Here is a 17,201-nt window from a genome sequence, read left to right on the forward strand (position 1 = left end):
GAACAGAAGACTGGAGTCAGAGACTGAGGAAATAATGGGTAACGGAGGAAGAGATGGAAATGGCTGAGGGTGGACTTGACAGTAAGTTGGAGTGTTCAGGCCCACCAGTGGATTCATTCATTCATCCAGTATTTATTAAGAGCAAGCATTGTGCTAGGCACTAGAGATAAATCATAGAACACAACAAGATACTGGTCCTGATGGATCTTACAGTGGGTAAGACAAATAATAAATAAATATATAGGATGTGCCTGGTGTCCCTGAGTGCTATGAAGAAAAATAGTGAAGCGGTAAAGAATGTTGGGGTGCTTTTTTTTTTTTAGAGAGAGAGTGCCCCTCTAATGAGGTAATATGTGAACAGACACTTGAAGGAGGTAAGGGAGTGAGCCATGCACCTATCTGGGGAACAATGTTCCAGATAGAAGAACATGAAGCACAAATACCCTGAGGCAAGAATGTGCTTGGTACATTTGGGAAACAGCAGGGAGGCCAGTGTGATTGGAGAAAGGTTGAATAAGGGGCAAAAGGAGTAGAAAATTAGGTGACAGCAGCCAAATTATGTGCAGACATTTAGAATTATTTAGGAGGTACAATCAGCAGGATTTAGTGACTCACTTGTTAAGGGAGCAAAAAGAATCTAGGGTGACTCTCAGGTGTGTTTTCAGCTTGAGTGACTGGATGTATGGCAATGCCTTTCACTATGGTGGGAAGTACAGGAGGCCAGGTTTGTAGTGATAAGATGCTGAGTTAGAGGTACCACTAAGATCTGAAGGCCCTGAGGGCCATCCTGGTCAAGCTGTCCAGCAAATATTAGACTTGATGTGTCTGTACCCAGGACAGAGGTCTGTGCTGGAAGGAGCCACACCTGAGGTTAAGAAATGGGATGGCATCACTAAAGGAAAGTGTGGAATGAAAGAGGACCAGAGCATAACTGGGGGAGGAGTTCAGATGTGTAAGGAATGGGCAGAGGAAGAGAGATTGTCGGGTAGGAGATGTGGGGGGCGGGGGCCGGAATCAGAGAGGTAGGAGGAAAGCCAGCCGGGAGTGGGCTCACGGAAGCAGAGGAAGGAAGGGGCCATGCAGAGGAGGGCCTTGTTAAGAGTGTCAAATGTTGCAGGGTGGGGGAGTAAGTCGAGGGTGGAAGAAAGTCTATTGGCTTTAACCATCAGGAGGGCCTGGGCGACCTTCCTAAGAACAGCTTCCATGCAGTGGTGGGCGCGTGAGGCAGATTGCAGTGGGTTGAAGAGTTTGTGGGAGGTACTGAAGCAGAGATGGCCAGTGTAGACGAATTTCTCAAGAAGCTTAGCTGTGAAGAGGAGAGAGGGACAGAGGGGGATGTGGGGGCAGATAGAGGGTTTTTGTTCCCATATGGGAGAGACTTGAGCTTCTATAAATGAGGATAGGAAGGAGGCAACAGAGGGGGAGAGGTTGAAAATACTGGAGGGAGAGGGGATGGTTGTTGTGGAGGAGGTAACAGGGATGGGCTCCAGAGCCCAGGTGGAGAGACTGGACTTAAATAGTATAGGGACCGCCTCTTTCTCACAGAGAAGGACAGCAGTGGTGGTGGTGGTGGGCATACAAGGGTGTTGAGGGGATTGGTGACAGAAATGCTTCAGGAAAGTTCAGAGCAATCAACAGAGTCCTGACCAAGGGCATGGATGCTGGAGTCAACAGGAAGCCCCATGAAACTGACTGGAGGTGTCAGGGAGGGCTCTTGCAGGAAGCACCATTTGAACAGGGTGGTGAAATTCAGGCAGAATGTCAGTAGGCAAAGATCTGTGCAAAAATAAGAATATTCAAAAGGGAAGAAACAGAATCAACAAAGGCATAGAGGCATGAAAAAGCTGAGTGTGCTTATGGAAGCTAGTTTGATGAAGGTTGGCCATGAGTGAGTAGGATAACAGTGATGCCACTGATAATGACAGTGTTGGCCAGGCAGGGTGGCACATGCCTGTAATCCTAGCAGGAGGATGGCAAGTTTGAGGAAACTTAGCAAAACCCTGTCTCAAAATAAACAAAAGACTGAGGATGTGGCTCAGTGGTAGAGCACCATTGGGTTTAATACCCAGTGCCACACACAAAAAATGTTACCATGTGTTAAGCACCAAACTTACCTTGTGACAGGTGCTTCATCATATTTGAATTCATTCAATCCCACCACATCGTGCAGGATAGGTATTTCCTCATTTTGCAGATAAGGAAAATGAGTCCCAGATTGGTAAAGAAATGGACTCAAGGCCACCCAGATAGTAGGTGGTGGGGCTGGTATTGAAACTCAGGTTTGTCTGACACTATCTGACAGGAAAGGCCAAGTGAGGTTGTATGATGCGGGAGCCTTGAATGCCAACTTGAGGGGTCTGAACTTTATCCAGGAGGCAATGGGAAACCAAGATTGGGTGCCTGAACAGAAGAGAGTGGTGCACAAAGGTAGACTTTAGGAAGGGGTATGTGGTCCAGGAAGGTAGGAAGAAGAAAACAGTAGGTGACTGCAATTTGGGGGGAGGAGGTAGCAGGGGCCTGACCTAGGTAAGTAGGAAGTAATCAGTGGGACTGGATTCATTTGTTTCTCATGACAGCCTTGAGAGGTGTGGATTTTTCTTCTCGTTTTATAGATGAGGAATGGGAGACCGGATGCCCAGGCCTTGAGCCCTGATTCATGTGATCTTGCTGACTCGATGAGTGTGTGGAACAATACGTCAGAGGGAGCTCTGAGTCCAAGAAGTGTGTGTGTGTGTGTGTGCCACATGCGTGCATGCACTTGTCTGTCTATCAGATGGACAGCAGTGCTTTTCCCTGCCTGTTTTCCTCCCCATCTCTTCCGGATCCTCCCATTTCCGAGATTTAATACATACTGTGTCCCCAGAGCTGAGGAGTCTGGGGTAGGGTGTTGTTATTTCCTTGGTTACCCCCAGAAGATCAGGCTTTTCATTGCTAAGGCACCTGGTTCACCCCTGCCATACTGGTCTGTCCATCCACCCCATGAAACTGTAGCCCAGCTCCAGTGACTGTCACATGCAATCTCGCCCTGATACTGCTCAGCAGTACCCTGGGGACAGGCCCTGGTTCCTGCAATGACTCTTCCTCACTGTGGTGGCTGCTTCTGTGTGGGCAGATGACTACCTTAAGAATTAAATTCCATTGACAAGCAGTTAACAATCCCCAGTATGTTCCCATTCCTATTGTTTGACAGGCACTTGATGTATGTTCTAGACCTTGCAACACTCCCAGGGGATTGGCATCATGAGCCCCATTTTATAGATGAGGAAACTGAGGCTCCAAGATGGGTAATAACATGCCCAAGGGCACATATCCCTGGAAGCACCTGTAGAGCTGGGATCTGAACCCAGGTCTTTTTGCTTCCCAAACTGTGCCTTTCTAGTCTCCATTTCTATGCATCTCCTATTTTCCTGACCCTTTGCCTTCAGGAAATACAAATCTTTGTCCTTCAGGGACCGGGTGGATTTCAAGACAGAGTGCCAGGTTCACCCAAAAGACCTGGTAGAACTGAGTCTGAAACCTGGAACTCCAAGAACTCTGGGTTCAAATCCTGACTGTTATTTGCCAAGCAGTATAACCTCAGATGGGTTATTTAACCTCTCTGAGCTTTAGTTCCCTCATCTCTAAAAGGCTGCTTTGAAGAGTTGTTGCAGGGGTTCAATGAGATGTATACAAAGTGCCAACATAGAACAGGTTGCTGTTATTCACATTAAAATGAAGGTTGGGCACCTGTCAGAGTCAGAAATGAAGTTTATATTTTCTGGGGGGAACCTTAGGACTGAGCCCAGGCTGGGTATGGGGGAGGGCTGTCCTAGGAGGGGCCCAGCAACAGGCTCCTTGGAGACCGAGTTGGGTGTGACCCTGGAAAATCCATCACACTGGCCTCCCCATTCAGACCCTTATCTGAGCCCCACCTCGCAGTTCTGGCCCTTCATGTATCTCCCCTGCTCTGCAAACTAATGCCTCTGCCTCTCTCTGTCACCCACCCGCCTGTGGCCTCTACCCTGCCCTTCCTGGCCCCAGGGAAGAGGAGGAGGAGGAGGAGACTGAGGAAGAGGAAGAGGAAGACGCTCACCAGTTCTGCTGTCCGGCCTCCGAGTGCAGTAGTCCCTCCTCTCGGTAACTGAGAGGACAAGGGCCATTTTCTATGCAGAAGCAAAAGCCTTAACCAGCCCCCCATCCAGCCCCTGCGGATCCCCCATGGGACCCTGTCCCCCTGCTTCAGGAACCAAATGGGCTAGCATTGTGCCCCTTCCTCCCCAACTTCCTTCTTGGAACCCTCTCCCACTACTGTCTCCCCTGGGCTCCAGCCCTGGAATTAAAAAGAGCTGGAGCCCTAGGTCTGACTAAAATGTGGAAGAAGCAAAGCTTGGAGCTTGGAGCTTGGAATCCCAACCCTCCTGCACATGCACTCCCACTTCCCACTTCCCGGGCACCCTGGAGCCTGCCACTCCTGGAGAGGTCTCCAAATGACATCCCAAGGACCTACCTCTGTCCTCTGTGAGCACAAACAGAGATGCAGGGTGCCTAGGGCTCAGAGGACCAGACGGGGACAGGACCCAGCCTGCCTAGATCCCTGTCGTTTGTTCCCTTGCTGTGGCCATCGCTGCCATTTCCTCCACTGCTTGAAGGCCTTGCCCCATGCCCCCTGCCACTCCCATAGTGCTCTGTAAATATGATCAGGAAGAAAAGGCCTTTCAGAGTGTGTGTTGCTGTGTACAAAGGAATTTCCATCAATAAAAGCTGATCTCTTCTCTCTGTCTGATGTATGTTCCACTCACCTTACTTTCCTGTCCCCATCCCCACCAGGGCCTTGCCTTCTTTCCTATGCAGGGCTGGGAACAAGGACTGGGAGACAGAGTAGGATTTGATGTGTGGTATTCTCAACACCCAAGAGGCACTCCATAAATAAAAGTGCAAATGGCTCCCAACTTGGGCATGCCTGTTGCCCTCTTCAGCCCATTAGCCTGAGGCTGTATGAGCTGGATAACCTTGGACATGTCCTTTGACCTCACTGAAACATAGTTTTCCTATCTGGAAAATGGGGAGGGAGGTTGGACCAGACAGTCTCCAAGAGCTCTTCCAGCTTTGACATTCTGTGAATTTGAGATGCTCTGATTTTAAGAAACTGCACTATGTGCATTTAAGATATAATGATTCTGAGACACATTCCATACAGTTTTGTGATTTCTACAATGCCATGATGTTTGGATTCTTCAATTCTGTGACCTTAAGATTTCATGATTCTACCATTTTAAACAAATATGATAATGAGATTTTAATATTCTGTGATGTTAAGATTACTTGATCCTCTACTTTTTAGGTTTTGATTCTACAACTTTAGGGATCTCTGAATCTGAGAGGAAGCCATTTCCCCCACATTCAATGAACCTAAATATTCTTTGCACCCAGCTAGAAGCTAAGACTCCTTAAAGACTGCCAGCAAGAGAGCGGATGGTGTGCTTTATGTATTTGTATGCCCTCCGCCTTTCATGATGTGTCTGTATTAGTTGCACAGCCAGGAGACCCCAAAGTGGGCCTATACCCTGACTTTCCCTCTCCAAGCCTTTGGTATCAGACAAATCTGAGTTTACCTTCTGGTTCTGCCATCTGTTATATGTGTAACCTTGAGCAAGTCTTCTTCTCCTTGAGCTTTATTTTCCTCCTGAGTACAGTGAGATTCTATCTACATCTCTGGTTTGTCATGAATCTTAGCAAGAAGGAATGCAATGAGCCCAGCATGGAGGCTGGTGCATGCTTGGGCAAGTGTGCCATGATTGGTGGTTCTTGTTTTTATTAAGGCCCAGGTGAGAGTTCCTTTCTGTCCTTCCTCCCTTAGCATCCCTGTCATGTAGAACCTGTAGTTTTTCCAGAACCTCACCTCATTTCCTCACTCACTACTTCCCTCAGTTACTCAACTCATCTATCTATTCACTCATGACATTGTCATTTCTCACTTCCTTCTCTCTCTTCCTCCCTCCCTTCCTTACTCGTCTAGAAGATATTTCTTGAGAACCTACCATGTACAAGGCCCCAAGCTATACACTTTGAGAGATCAAAAGTAAGACAATGGCTGTCCTCCATGAGTTCTCCATCTCTCAGGGAGATGTCGAGGTGGGTGGGGAGGGGTAGTATCCAGGAGGACTTGCTGGAGGAAGAAGAGCAAGAGTTGGGCTTTGAAGGCCAAGAAAGTTTTGACTAGGTAGCAAGGGATGAGGAGGCTTTATCCAGGAGACAGGGACTTCATGGAAAAAAGCCTGGTGGAGGGCTCCAGGGTCAGATTGGTGAATGGTGACTAGATCACTGTGTTCCACTGGCTCTCCAGAGCAGGTGAATCTAGGTAACCTGTGGCTGGGAGATGGAGATCATTCTATCCTTCATTTGAGTGAAGAGAGAAGGAAGTGTATGTGGGGTGGTGCTCAACTAAATGGAGAGGGCAAGTCAAGGTCTGATGGCCATCCTGAGAGCCATTGGAGTGGAGACTTCTGGGTAGGCAACTGAATTGGCTAAATCAGGCAGGGGGCCTATGCTGTAGGAAGGGGGCAGGTTTATATCCATTGTAAGAAAAATCTGCACATCCATGCACATGTCTTTGTGTGAGGTTGTGCAGGTGTCCCAGTAGTGAGAGACTGTGAGCTGCTGAGCATCTGATAGAATGTGAGTATGTGAGGCTGGGTGTGAGGATTTCTGAGAATGTGAGGTCACTTGTGTGAGGTGGTGACTTTTGGTGCCTGGCAGTCTCTACTCATGTCTCTGGTAGATGTAATCACAAGGCTGGGTGGCATTTAGGCACGTGGGGCTATGACTTTTAGGTTGACAGTATCAGGCAGGATGATCACACACATACAGACACATGTGACTTCTACCTGTGGTTTTAGGGGACCAAGGTGACTGCTGAGCAACAGATGTGGGCTAGTCCCTGGCCTGGGCATGGTAGGTCCACGAAGGTGAATCATACCTTCACTGCCCTTGGGAAACAGGCATGGGGAATGGACACTTCAAGAAAGAGTAACAAGTTAGCTGATAAGAACCACCATGAAGCCGGGCCTGGTGACACATGCCTGTAATCCCAGTGGCTCAGGAGACTGAGGCAGGAGGCTTGCAAGTTCAAAGCCAGCCTCAGCAAAAGTGAGGCACTAAGCAACTTAGTGAGACCCTGTCTCTAAATAAAATACAAAATAGGGCTGAGGATGTGACTCAGTGGCCGAGTGCCCCTAAGTTCAATCCCCGGTAATCCCCCCCCCCCCAAATAAAAGAACCACCATGAGTTAGTGGTGGCACATGCCTGTAATCCAAGCTACTTGGGAGGCTGAGGCAGGAGGATCACAAGTTCAAGGCCAGCTTGGGCAACTTAGTGAGACCCTGTCTCCAAAAAGGAAGGTCTGGGTTTATAGGTTGGTGGTAGAGTGCCTGCTTTATCATGTACAAGGCCCTGAGTTCAATTCCCAACACTGCCAGAAGACAAATAGAGCCACCATGATATGTGCGTGCACAAGGCACAGAGGAGGCAGCAGCTGACCCTGCGTGATTCTGTAAGGGGTAGGAGTGAATTGGAACTGACTTCACAGGAGGACCTACCTGCTCAGAGTACAGCAAGGTGAAGATGAGCTTGCCCAAGCCATCAAGTCCAAGGTAAAGGGGAGAGAAAGGACATTCTGGGTAGAAGAAACAAAACAAGTATATGAACACAGGCATGGGAATGCAAATAAGCTTGTCATGTCTTGAAATTATAAGTAGCCTGCTGCCGCCAACATTTTGGGTCAGGGTGGGAGGTGAGAGAGTTCTAAGGCTCCAAATGGGACACTGGCCTAGAAAATGGGAGGTTCTCATCCCGAGGGACCCTGGTCAAATCATTATGTCTGGACCTCAACTTGGATTGTGGAATTGGATGGTTCATAAAGTCTATCTATCCCAGCCCTGTAGATCTTCTACCCTTAGCCAGCCAAATCCGTGAGTCACTACTCTTGAAATGAGGAACTTCCCCATCTAACTTCAGTCTTTTATGCTTCCTCCTGGATGGCTCCCTCACTCACATACTCCACCCGTATTTACCCAGTATTTGACCCCTTGCATGCCACTGTGCGAAGGCACAAGGAGGTGGAGGAGGCAAGGTCTTTAACTTGGAAGGGCTGCTCAGTGCCCAGGATGAGAAAAGCATGAGCTTTGTGTTCAGATATACTTTTTTTCCTTTATTGCAGTGCTGGGAATGGAACCCAGGAACACGTTAGGCAAGCACTCTTAACATGGAGCTACACTACACCCCTGTGTGTTCAGATACACTTTTGTTTGATTCCTGGCATTACCTCTGCTGAGCTCTGAGACTTTGGGCAAGTTTCTTCATCTCTCCATACCTCAGTTTCATCATATGTGTTATCTCCTTCAGGGAGAACCACCCAGACCTTGCACACTAGCTATACCTAGCAAAAAGGATACACTCAATAAATGACAACTATTATGTTTAGGGCTACAAAGAAGCAAAGCTGGATTCCCATCCAGGTCTGTGTGCTCCCAGAACCTGTATTTGCCTACCATCTACCCAATCAATCCCTTAGCTGGCCTTCTTCACCCCTGTCAACTCCTGTGCCAAGTCAGGCTAAACTGTGGGATTGGGCCACAGAAACAGCTTGCAGAAGACTCTTGGAGAAGAAAGAGATGACTGCTGTCCCTCCGCCCCTCTGCCACCTGCCACTGGCTCTGATCTCCTTGCCCAGTCTCATTCCAGAGCTTAAAGTCCCTGGCCCTATCTAGGTGTGTTGACCTTCTCCTCTTTTTTTTCTCACTTCCGGTCCCCTCCCTCCAGCCTAAGTTGTCATGGGGATAGTCCTGACATCCCATACTTCCTCTTGCCCTCATCTTATGGTATCCATGGCAACAGCCCCCATTCATTTCCATGGCAACTGCATCCTGATCCCATCCCCTGCTGGCTGTCTGGCTCCGGGCAGTGCCAATAAAGGGAAGGAGGGAGAAAAGACCTCCCATTTGGAGCAGCATCCGGGGAGGGTCAGTGCCCCACCCCCACCTCGGGCAGGCCAGCCCCAAATCCCTAGGAATCTGTCCTGTTCTGCTCAGCTTCTTCCAATCTTAAAGCCTTGGCTCACAAGGTTCCCTAGCTCCTCATCTCTCCCAGCTGCTTGGAGGCAAGGCCCAGTATACAAGCATCCTCCCCGAGGAAGCCTTCAAGGCAGCAGGAGGGCTAGCACAGGCTTTGGGGTCTGAACCTCCCCACTTCTGCCATTTACTAACTATGAGACCTTTGGCAGTCACTTTCCCTCTTGGAGCCTTTTTCTTCCTCTGTAAAACAGGAATCCTAATTCTTCCCTCACGTTTGCCATGCAGATTAAATAATGTGTGGAAAATGCCTGACACGGGGAAGGTGCACAGTAAGTGCGAGTTTATTTTTATTCTGCTCTGCCACCCCCAAGCAGAAGGGATCTCTCTCCTGCACTCCCCCAGCACTTCCTCTGTTCTCCAGCCCTGATAACTTTCCGCTTTGTACTGTGGTTATTTGTGTAACATGGCTATTTCCCTCTCTACAGAGGATGCTCTCATTTCCCCCACAGAATAGCCCAGCAGACAGTGTACATGGGCACATGTGTGTATGTGCATGCATGCCTGCATGTGTGGTCACGTCTGTATATGTGCATGTCTGCACATATTCATGTCTGTTTCCATGTGACTGTGGATGTGTTTTTGATTATAGATTGTTGGCCTTTGGATGTATCTGTTTTTGTACCTGTGCATACATGTGTGCGAGTGTGTGTGTGTGTGTGTGTGTGTGTGTGTGTGTGTGTACATATGCAAGCTTAACTTCTGGCTTAGAGGAGTCCAGAAAGAGAGGGATCTCCTAGACCCTTTCTGAAACCCAGGAATCCAAAGAAGGAATTACGTTTGCTTGAGCTCTGCACAGATGAGAAACCGAGGTAGAGAGAGGGAAATTGACACACCCAGACTCACACAGCTGATAAACCGGAAGCCAGGAACTGAAAGCAAGCCTGTCCATCTATGCTGTGTGAGCATGTGTGTGCATGTGTGTGCATGTGTGTGCGTGTGTGTGTGAGAGAGAGAGAGAGAGAGAGAGAGAGAGAGAGAGAGAGATTTTCCATATGATCAGCATGTCCCTGAGTGTTTGCGGGGCTCTGACTTGAAGGATTCCACACCCCCAGCTCACACCACCGGCTCCCATTTCTTCAGCCATGTGTGTGATCTCAGAAGCAAGTACTCTCATTTTTTTTTGCCAGGCCTTCTGATACCAAAGAATGGAGAGCCGGGGCAGCACAGAGCCAGGAGTGGGGAGAGGCAACAAGATGTCACGAAAAGACAGCCTAGGCTCTGGGTTTGCATCCTGGTTTTCTCAGTTAATAACTATGTAACCTTGAGTAAGTTTACATCACCTCTCTGAGCCTCAGTGTCCTCATCTATAAAATGGGGCTAATGGTGCCTGCTTCAATAAGTTGGGGGGACCCAATGAGCTAATTAATGCCCTTGTCCAAGGGATAGAGGTAACTACAGAGCCCTACAGCAACACAGAGGAGGGGCCTGTAAACCAGCCTGTGTGGAAGAGGTAGGCAGGCATGGAAGGACACATCTGAGCTAAAAGTTGAAGGGTGAGCAGGAGGTAGCCAGGTTGGTGTAATGAGGCAGGGGTCAGGTCAGGAGAGCCACCCATGGTCATGGTGAGGAAACTGGATGTTATCCTGTGGAGGATGATTACTATAAAGCTAAAGTTAAGTCACATCTCTCCTCTGCTGATTTAAATCAGAGCAAAAGCCAGTCTCTTGTGGGCTCAGTGTCCTTCATAATTTGGCCCCCATCCTCTGACTTTACCTCCTCTCTCCCCTCATTCGCTCTGTTGCAGCTATGCCAGCCTCTTCACTGCTCCTCAGACAGGCCAAGCACAGTTCTACCTCCGGGCCTTTACACTGACTGTACCCTCTCTCTGTACTGCTTTTGCCTTGGACAGCCACGTAGCTCTCACTCTCTCACTTCCATCAGGGTTCTGCTTATATGCCATTTCCCCAAAAAGGCCTTCCCTGACCACCACATCTATAGAAGCACCTTCATGTACTCTGCTTTATTTTCTTTCTTAGCACTTATCCCTACCTGAAATGATAGATTTATTTCTTTAATAATCTGATTTCCCCACTGCAGTGTCTCCTCTTCAAAGAACACTCTTGTGTGTCTTACTCATTGCGTAGAGGATTCTTAGTTGTTTGTTGAATGAATTATGGGGAGCCATGGAAGGGTTTTCATGGGAGAGCAAAAATGGTCAGATTCATATTTTCAAAAGCTCTCTCTGGCCACAGAATGGAGAACAGTTTGGAAGAAGATATTGGAGGCTGTGGTACAAGTTTGGGTGAGATTTTTATTAAGCGGCCACCTGAGAACATTCAATGACTCCCTCACGCCAGAAGCTTTTCTTGAGCACCTACTCTGGGTCAGGCCGCATGATCTGTGTTAGCTGCGAGATTACCAAATTCTCTTCCTGAGCTTGGATTCTGGGAGCCATGCACACAAATAGCTATCACGCTTTGCCAAAGCTAATCTGTGCCATAAAAAGAAGGACAGCCATGTGCTGTGTGTGGGAGCTCTGAACAGGATCAGCAATAATTTCTGGCTGGTGGCAGGATTCAGGAGGGCTTCTTAGTGGTGGCATATGACCTGAATCTTGACGGAACCAGGATGTGGGGAATTTCTCAGATTGCACATGGCAGAGATGATGGGGATTGCATCGCAGGTGGAAGGTAGTATATGAGCAGTCTTGGAGGTGGGAGACTGAAGAGCATTGGGGAGAAACAGGATCTGGGCTAGGATGGATGGAATAGGGGGCTGGAAGCCAGCCCCACAGTGTGGCTTACTTAATGTTTGACAATGTGGGCTTTGGAGTCAGTCTGCCTGGATTTAAATCCTGGCTATATAATTGGTAGCTGTGTGACAGTGAATACGTTAATTAACCTCTCTGGGCCTGTCTCTTTATGTGTAAAGATAAATAACAATACCTACCTCACAGGGTTGTTTGGAAGAGTAACCAAATTATTGAATATGAAGTGGTAAGAATGTTAAGTGCTCTGTAACCATTGTTGTATCTTGAAGAGGTCTCCAGTGCCAGAATAAGGAATTTGGGCTATCTCTTGTGGGCAATGGGAGCTATGGATGGTTCATGAGTAGAGGAGACAGTTGATCAAAGCTGAACTCAAGCCATGTGCTGGGAGGGGAGATGTTTATGAGGTTGGTGGGCAGGTCTTGCAGTCCTGAGGGAGAGGAGCCTCTTCAACGGTGGGGGTGGGCTGGGTTGGGTCTAACCCATCAATGGTGATGTCAGCCCCCGGCAGGAGGAGAGAGAATTTGGGGTAAAGGGCAGTTGCCCAGTCTGTTTCTGCTTTGTCCAGGGCAGTGTCGCAGACTAATACTTGGGAGGGTGGAGGAAGAGCAGTGGGTGGGAGTTCCCACCAGGGAGGAGCCCAGCTCTACTGCAACCCAGGGCCCAGCCTCCTGACTGCAGCCTCCCCACCACACCCAGCCCCCAGCCCCCAGCCCCCAGTGCAGTGTTCTGCTCTGAGGCTGGTGGGCCTGTTGCAGCTCAAGCTCCTGTGCTGATAGAGAACCCCCCTCCATACACCCCAACTTGCCTCTCTGCCTTGTACTTTGGCCTCTCCCAGGTAGGGGCTGGGGAATAGCCCCTTAACCCTCTCACCATCCAAGAACCCCCCAACCACATGCCCCCCAAGCCAGACCATTCTCTGGGCCCAGGCCACATTCATTCCCCCCACAACCTCCTCCATGCCTCACCTGCCTGCTTTTCCCCTCCTGAGCCCTGCTTGGTTCTCTCCACCTCTATGACTCCTCACCATGCCAGCTCTGCTCAGGGCTCCGGGGCTCTGTCGCCACCTGGGTTCCCTGGCAGCCTGGTTGCCATGGCACCGTGGGAGCAGGTCTGGCAGAACAACAGCTCTGGGTAACCCGGGTAGGCAAGACCCGGGGCCAGCTTCTGCCATTCTTCGGCCTCGAGACCCCCATCCCCTCCTCCCCAGCTGAGCAGAGGAGGCCATGAGAAGAAAGAGGAAGCTGCCCCGCAGGGCAGCTCTTTACCTGTGAGGATGTTGGATGGGAGGCGCCTCCCACAGTCGCTGAGCCCTCGCCCTCGCCCTGCCCTCACAGCAGCAGCAGCAACAGCAGCAGCAGCAGCAGCAGCCCGGGAACCCTGGGAACCGGCCAGGCCGGGCCTCCAAGCTGCTAAGGGCAGGGGTGGGCGGGCCGCTGGGGTAGGGCTGGGTGGGGGCGGGGAGAGCCTGGGTGGGCAGGGTGCAGGGGTGGGCCTTGGGCACCAGGGGAGAGGGCTGGGAGGGGAGGATGGCACTCCATGGGAACTGGTCTGGTGTGGCACTGGGGATGGCACTGGGAGGAAAATCACAGCTCACTGTGTTGGAGATAGGGCCATGAAGGGATGGAGCTGGGAGGGGAAGAGGTCTGGGGAGGGGAAAACTAGCCCACGGGAGGGGAAGAGAGTTTGAGGCTGGAGCTATTAAGGGACAGGACTATTAGGAAAAAGAAGACTTGAGAGGACAGGAACGGGAGGAGACTAGTGTGGGGATAAGGGGTGAGTAGGACTGGGGGCTAGAGAGCCTTGAGGGAAAGGCATCAGAGAGGATGGAGCTACAGGGATAAGGATAGAGATCTGAGGGTTGGAGCCTGAAGGGGAATGAGGGGAGGGCTGTGCTGGAGGGCTTGAGGGGAAGTGACTGTGGGGGCAGAGTGACGAGACAGCTTGAGGGTTAGGACTCCCCTCTAGCCTTTAAGTGTTGGGGTCCCTGTACTGATGAGGAAGCAGGGAGAATGGGATTGGGGGCAGGGATTTGGTTCACTCACTCAGTCCGGCCCAGCAGGCCAATCTCCTGTTCCCACATCCTGGCTCATCTTATCTCATCCCCGCAGTGTGGAGGGTGATGCCCCGGGCAGTGACCTCAGCACAGCAGTTGATAGTCCTGGGAGCCAACCCCCCTACCGACTGAGCCAGATGCCCCCCACCAGCAGCCACATGGGGGGCCCCCCTGCTGGGGTGGGCCTTCCCTGGTCTCAGCGGGCACGCCTCCAGCCAGCCAGTGTGGCCCTGAGGAAGCAGGAGGAGGAGGAGATAAAGCGCTCCAAGGCCCTATCGGACAGCTATGAACTCTCCACAGACCTGCAGGACAAGAAGGTGCAGAAGATATGACTCTCTGGTTGGGAATAGAAGTGGGATGCAAGAAAGAGCCGAGGGAGGGGTCGGGATGTGAAGTTTGAGGGTGGTATCCAGGGAGGGGTGGTGAATCTAGAAATGGAAAAGACTCACTCCAGGACCCTTTACCCTCCTGAGGACTCACTCAGCGAACATTATTGAGGTCCCTGCCCAGGTCCTGGAGATACAAAAATAAATGAGACCTGCACCCAGTCTTCAAAAACATTCATTAGCCATACATGGGTTGACAGTTTCACAGCATGATACAATGTATTGTTTAGCTTTTTTAAAGAAGGGGAGGGGGAGGATAAAATACTACATATAGGAAAAAATAAATCTGGAAGGCATACCAAAATGTTAATTATGGTAACGCCTAGGTGTTTGGACTTTAGGCAAACCAACCTACCTACCTCCCTTCCTCCTGACTTCTTTCTTTCCTGCCTGCCTTTTCTTTCTCTTCCTCTTAATTCTCTCTTCTTCCTTCTTGTCTGAAACTTCTTGCTCTTTATTTCCTTCCTTTCCTTTTTTGTTTTCTCTGAATTTTTTTCCTGCCTTTGAATAATCAGTGTATACTTCTTGTAAATGAAAAACAAACAAACAAACAACATAGTCCAAACCCATGTGACCAGTGCTGAAATTCAAGTGAATTGGATTGGCACATCTGAGCAACTGTCAACAGCTAGCTGTGACTGTAGTGGGGATGTGCTTGAAGGTCCAGGGTATAAGCCTGTGGCATCTTTCTGACCTTGTTCCTCTTGGCCTTCCCCTACCAGGTGGAAATGCTGGAGAGGAAGTATGGGGGCTCCTTCCTGAGCCGCAGGGCTGCCAGGACCATCCAGACGGCCTTCCGCCAGTACCGCATGAACAAGAACTTTGAGCGGCTACGCAGTTCAGCTTCAGAGAGCCGCATGTCCCGCCGCATCATCCTGTCCAACATGCGGATGCAGTTCTCCTTTGAGGAGTATGAGAAGGCACAGAACCCCGCGTACTTCGAGGGCAAGCCTGCCTCGCTGGACGAGGGTGCCATGGCTGGTGCCAGGAGCCACCGGCTTGAACGGGGGCTCCCCTATGGAGGCTCTTGTGGTGGGGGCATTGATGGTGGTGGAAGCTCTGTCACCACATCTGGAGAGTTTTCTAATGACATCACAGAGCTTGAGGACTCCTTCTCCAAACAGGTTAGGAGCCCTGAAAAGGGCCTTTCTTCCCCATCCCCAGGTTCTGGCTGCTTCTACTGCTTTTTGCTCATATTCCCAATTGAAAGAAATTACACTGCTGAGCACTTCATAGCAATAAATAGCTACAATCTGAGTTGGGACTGTGAGAATGATGAGACAGAATTGGTGAGACAAAAAAAAAATTACATCGCTAAAGCAAGCCAGTTAAAATATGGGTGAATAGGACAAATAAGAAAATAAAAGTTCTCACTGTTTGGAACTTGATCTGCTATCATACAAACTAGCAGGTAATGAGCTCTTACTGTGTGCCAGGTGCCATGTATGCCTCCTAACAGACCTGTGAAATAGAGATTATTATCCCCATTTTTCAGAGGAGACTGAGACTGAGGCACTGGCCCTGGTACTTGTTCTGAAGGATCTCCCAATCTGGTAGGAAATAGCAGACATATGCATGCTACTATTTCCTTAAATAGAGTGTGCTCAGAGCCATCAGGAAGGATTCTAGGAGGACCACAGAAGGCTTCTTGGAGAAAACAGCATTGGAACGGGGCCTTACCAGACTGAGAAGATTTAGCAAGTTAGAGATAATTGGGGGGCGTCGCTTGCAGAGGCATTGCATCAGCAAAAACATTGAAGGGTGGGAATTAACTGGCACTGAGGGGAGTGAGAGATCATTGTAGGCTTGGGGTGTGTCAGCACAAGTGCCCAGGTATGAATCCTAGTTCTGCCATTTCCCAGCTGTGTGACCATAGGCAAATAGTTTAACCTCACTTATTATTTGTTTGTTTTGTGGTACAAGGGATTGAACCCAGGGGGGCTTTATACTAAACTACGTTCTCAGCCCCCTTTTTAAAAAATTTTAAGGTGGGGTCTCTCTAAATTGCCCAGGATGGCCTTGAACTTGTAATATTCCTACCTCAGCCTACTGAGTTGTTGGGATTACAGGGATGCACTACCACATTCCAGCAAGCCTTCTTTTTAGAGCCATTTTATTTCAGTTTTTTTAGAGCTGTTTTGAAGATTCATTTCAAGCTGGGCACAGTAGTGCACTCCTGTAATCCTAGTAACTCAGGAGGCCAAGGTAGGACAATCACAAGTTCAAGGCTAGCCTGGGCAATTTAATGAGACCCTGCCTCAGAATAAAAAAGGGTAGGGGATATAGCTCAGTGATAGATTCCCACTACCCTCTGAAAAAAAAACAAAGATACATTTCAACTAGGTAACCTAAATGGAAGCACCTAGTACATGGTAGCTGCTAAGTATATGTTAGGTTTCACCTTAAACCATGGAGGTAGAGTGGGGGATATAGCTCAATGGTAGAGCACTTGCCTGGCAAGCACAAGCCCCCAGCGCTACCTACCTCCCAAAAAGGAATACCAAACCAAGGAGATACTTGGTAGAAATTGTTGAATGAATGAAGCTTTATAAAAAAAGAAATCACTCTGCTCTAAACTCTCTGATCTGGTCTCACTCTGCTCTAAACTCTCTGATCTGGTCTTGCCATCAGCCTGGGCATATGTCCTTAGAGCTAGTAAAGAGGTGGAAGAAAGGAAAGAAGTATTGAAGGGAAAGTCTATATCATTCATCTACTCATTCATATGGAAAAGATTTAATTAAACATCTCTTCTGTGTCAAGCAATATATTGAACTGAGCTAAAAAGAGAAAAACCAGAACTGCACCCATCCCTTAAGGGAAGAATAGAGAATAAGGGATCACAGTCTGGTGAGAGAGATAGAGGAACAAGGCCTGACCCCCAGCTCTCAGTGCTATACAAGTCTGATGGGGAAGCGTGTATCACTTATCTATTCCTACACAACAA

General features: G+C 49.3%; 1 protein-coding gene across 9 annotated transcripts in view; it reads left to right on the plus strand.

Annotated features, from left to right (window-relative positions):
- The window catches only part of IQSEC2 (IQ motif and Sec7 domain ArfGEF 2), an 85,155-nt gene that overhangs the window by 48,347 nt on the left and 19,607 nt on the right, over positions 1–17,201 (plus strand). For 6 of the 9 annotated variants that reach the window (XM_079123751.1, XM_079123752.1, XM_079123756.1 and 3 more), the window contains 2 exons: positions 13,927–14,188; positions 14,980–15,381. In XM_079123751.1, the coding sequence (XP_078979877.1) occupies positions 13,927–14,188; positions 14,980–15,381 (664 nt within the window). Of the gene's footprint in view, positions 1–4,020; positions 4,767–13,926; positions 14,189–14,979; positions 15,382–17,201 lie in introns of those variants that run through there. The other 3 variants (XM_079123757.1, XM_079123758.1, XM_079123759.1) reach the window with 1 other exon arrangement.

Source organism: Sciurus vulgaris (genome assembly GCF_902686455.1).
Source record: "Sciurus vulgaris genome assembly, chromosome: X".
Lineage (NCBI taxonomy): Eukaryota > Metazoa > Chordata > Mammalia > Rodentia > Sciuridae > Sciurus > Sciurus vulgaris.